We start from the raw sequence: 2,763 nt of genomic DNA, 5'->3' as shown, positions 1-2,763 counted from the left end.
TCTCTCTCTCTCTCTCTCTCTCTCTCTCTCTCTCTCTCTCTCTCTCTCTCTCTCTCTCTCTCTCTCTCTCTCTCTCTCTCTCTCTCTCTCTCTCTCTCTCTCTCTCTCTCTCTCTCTCTCTCTCTCTCTCTCTCTCTCTCTCTCTCTCTCTCTCTCTCTCTCTCTCTCTCTCTCTCTCTCTCTCTCTCTCTCTCTCTACACAACTTTTCTTTTTACTTTAAAAGTCAAAATCGCTTGTCTACGGAAAAGGATTAGGGTCAAAAATAGTGAAAGAAAATTCTGCACTTTGAGTATTAAGTCAATATGTCAAGAATAAAGTTGAAAAAAAAATTAAAAATTAAAAAGGAAATAAAAATACTGTGATTTTTTTTTTTTAATAATTAGAAATATAATGTTTAGTGGAGCTTAGAGGAGAGACTGCTTTCAGTCAAAATGAGGTTGTAGCCCATTGTCTGTCTGTCTGTCTGTCTGTCTGTCTGTCTGTCTATCTGTCTATCTACCCGTCTGTCTGTCTGTCTGTCTGTCTGTCTGTCTGTCTGTCTATCCATCTGTCTGTCTGTCTATCTGTCTGTCTGTCTGTCATATGACCGTAGCAAAGATGCATTGTTTGAATCTGTCAATATATCTTTCCGACTTCACCCCAATCTGGAAGCCTCAATTTTACCGACTCCATTTAATTTTCGTTTCATTCTCGACATCTTAACTTAATTTTCTTAGTGCATAAAGAAGAAAAAAAATAACCTCCAATTATTATTGTTTCTCTAGTTTGTCCCTGATCCCCTTCCATACTCAAAACAAATTCGTTTGAAGAAGTTGCTTGTATGTTTTCGTCTTACAAACATGCAGAGAGTTTGTGAGAGATTTTAGGAGAAAAAAAACGTTAGCTTTAGCACTGAGTGAGAAAGTGGGTGTGATCTGTACTGTACAAGTTGTAAGTGGCTGTTTCGCTATATTTCGCTGCTACGTCTTCTTGCTCGCTGCTTTGTCTTGTTGTGACGAGCCGGACACAGCATTGGTAGAAGTCGTGGTGGCAGTGGTAGTGTGTGTAGGAGCGGGTGTCATTTTGGGTTCGGGTATTTTCGTTTGTGTCTTTTCAGTCACTTTAGAAGAGCCGGGTTGAGCGGCCGTCGCACCCACACACACAGCCGAATTCTCCCGACTTTCTGACCCTGATTTGGGCCTTTCCAAAACCTTCTGGGTAGATGGTTTGGATGGCGCTAAAGTCGCACCTTGTTGCTCAGTCTTCTGTCTAGTTGTCTGCTCCGAAATTTTGGGCAAAAAAATCGCAGTTTTGAGCAGTTTAGATGGGGGTGAAACTACATCCGTTTTGGGGACTTCTTGGGGTGGTTCGATTTTGTCTATTTTCTGGTCCTTCTTGTCCTGTGCTGTGTTGGTAAGTTTGACGGGCCCCAGGACACTTTTAGACACAACCGCCGTCGCAATTTCAACGCCACTTTCCAGGGCGGGAATCGGCGAGCTTGAACTTGAGCCGGAAGTCGAGGAAGATGGTGATGGTGATGGGCTGAGACTTGAAACAACCGCACATATCCTCCGGTTATCCGCCTCCTTTTTCTGCTTGGGTATCCCAGGAGAGGAGCATGATGATCGGGTACTTTCTTGGCTTTCTGGGGTGGTGGTGGTGGTGGTGGTACTACTGGAGGTGGTGGTTGTGGTTATTATTGAGTCTGTTGGAGTGATATTTGCAGTGCCAATTATTTGTTCCGCCATTTTGTGTTCTGACGTCACAGTTGCACTCTTTCCCCTTTTTAAATCTTGCGGAGGATTCGGCTTGAGGAAGGAGTGTGTGTCCTTGCCCACTGAGATGAACGCACTGCCCGGAGTGGAGAAGGGGAGTGGTGGAGCTTGAGAAGTCGGTTTACTAGGCTCAAAAACCTTCCTTTCTTGTTTATTATTAACACCATCTTCTGAAGACTTTTGTGCATCTTTTAGTCCTATTATCGAACTTCCATGAACTTGCCTTGCCTCTGAAATGGCATTGAGCGCTCTGCTTTGCTGCGACGGCCCCGTGTGAGTGAATGTAGCATGTGGCGTAACTGGAGCTAGACATAGAGACGGTAGCGTACCACCAGGGCCCGTCCTTACAGTGGTTGGCCTAAGGAGAGGTGGCGGTGTGGGGGTAAAATTTGCCGCCGTGCCCCTACTACGTCCATCCTGGCTGTCCTCCGATCCCTCGTCCGTCTCATCCTCCGAACTATCAACCTCGTGGATCGCGTCCTGTTTTTGGAGCGATTCCCTCCGTTCCGCGCGGTCCTGGCGTATGGCGGATAGTTTGTCTTTCAGTTTGCTTTTACCCGATGAAAGGCCTAGGGAGCTGGGCAAAGAGAGGGAGCTGTCACCCCCCTCCTGCCTGCCTAGCTTCCTGGAGGAATTGGAAGGGGAGAGGGAGGAGGAGTGCTTGTGGAGGCTGCCTTTCTCCACGCCGCGACCAGCCGAGCAGAGCAGACCCTCACTCGCTGATTCCTGCAGAAGAAAGACAGAGAAAACCAAGTCAGACACATAATATATTGAAAGTGAGAAACTGCTGGGAAAAATAGTTTTTTCATGCACAATTTTATTTTTATTTTTATTTTTTTGTCTATTCATCTTCCATAACATGTCTTCTTTCATACTAGTATAAATCAAAGGTCCAACATGTACATTCAGGCGTTTATTTGACCAAACCTTGTCTGTTTGCATCTGTATATTTCTCAAATACAACCATCTCAACATGAGTTTTTTTCTCTGAACCAAAAATCTCAACTC

The 2,763-nt window shown here is 45.2% G+C and overlaps 1 protein-coding gene across 1 annotated transcript in view; it reads right to left on the bottom strand.

Moving 5' to 3' along the window:
• Positions 1-450: 450 nt before the first annotated feature.
• The window catches only part of mast2 (microtubule associated serine/threonine kinase 2), a gene marked incomplete at its 5' end in the record, with an annotated part of 199,097 nt that continues 196,784 nt past the window's right edge, over positions 451-2,763 (bottom strand). The window contains one exon of the mRNA XM_080032778.1: positions 451-2,481. Within this exon, the coding sequence (XP_079888904.1) occupies positions 961-2,481 (1,521 nt within the window). The 3' untranslated portion in view covers positions 451-960. The remainder of the gene's footprint in view (positions 2,482-2,763) is intronic.

This window comes from Ammodytes marinus (genome assembly GCF_949987685.1).
Source record: "Ammodytes marinus genome assembly, chromosome: 8".
Classification (NCBI taxonomy): Eukaryota; Metazoa; Chordata; class Actinopteri; order Uranoscopiformes; family Ammodytidae; genus Ammodytes; species Ammodytes marinus.
The sequence above is the reverse complement of the archived record's forward strand: the minus strand, read 5'-3'. Positions and strand labels throughout refer to the sequence as shown.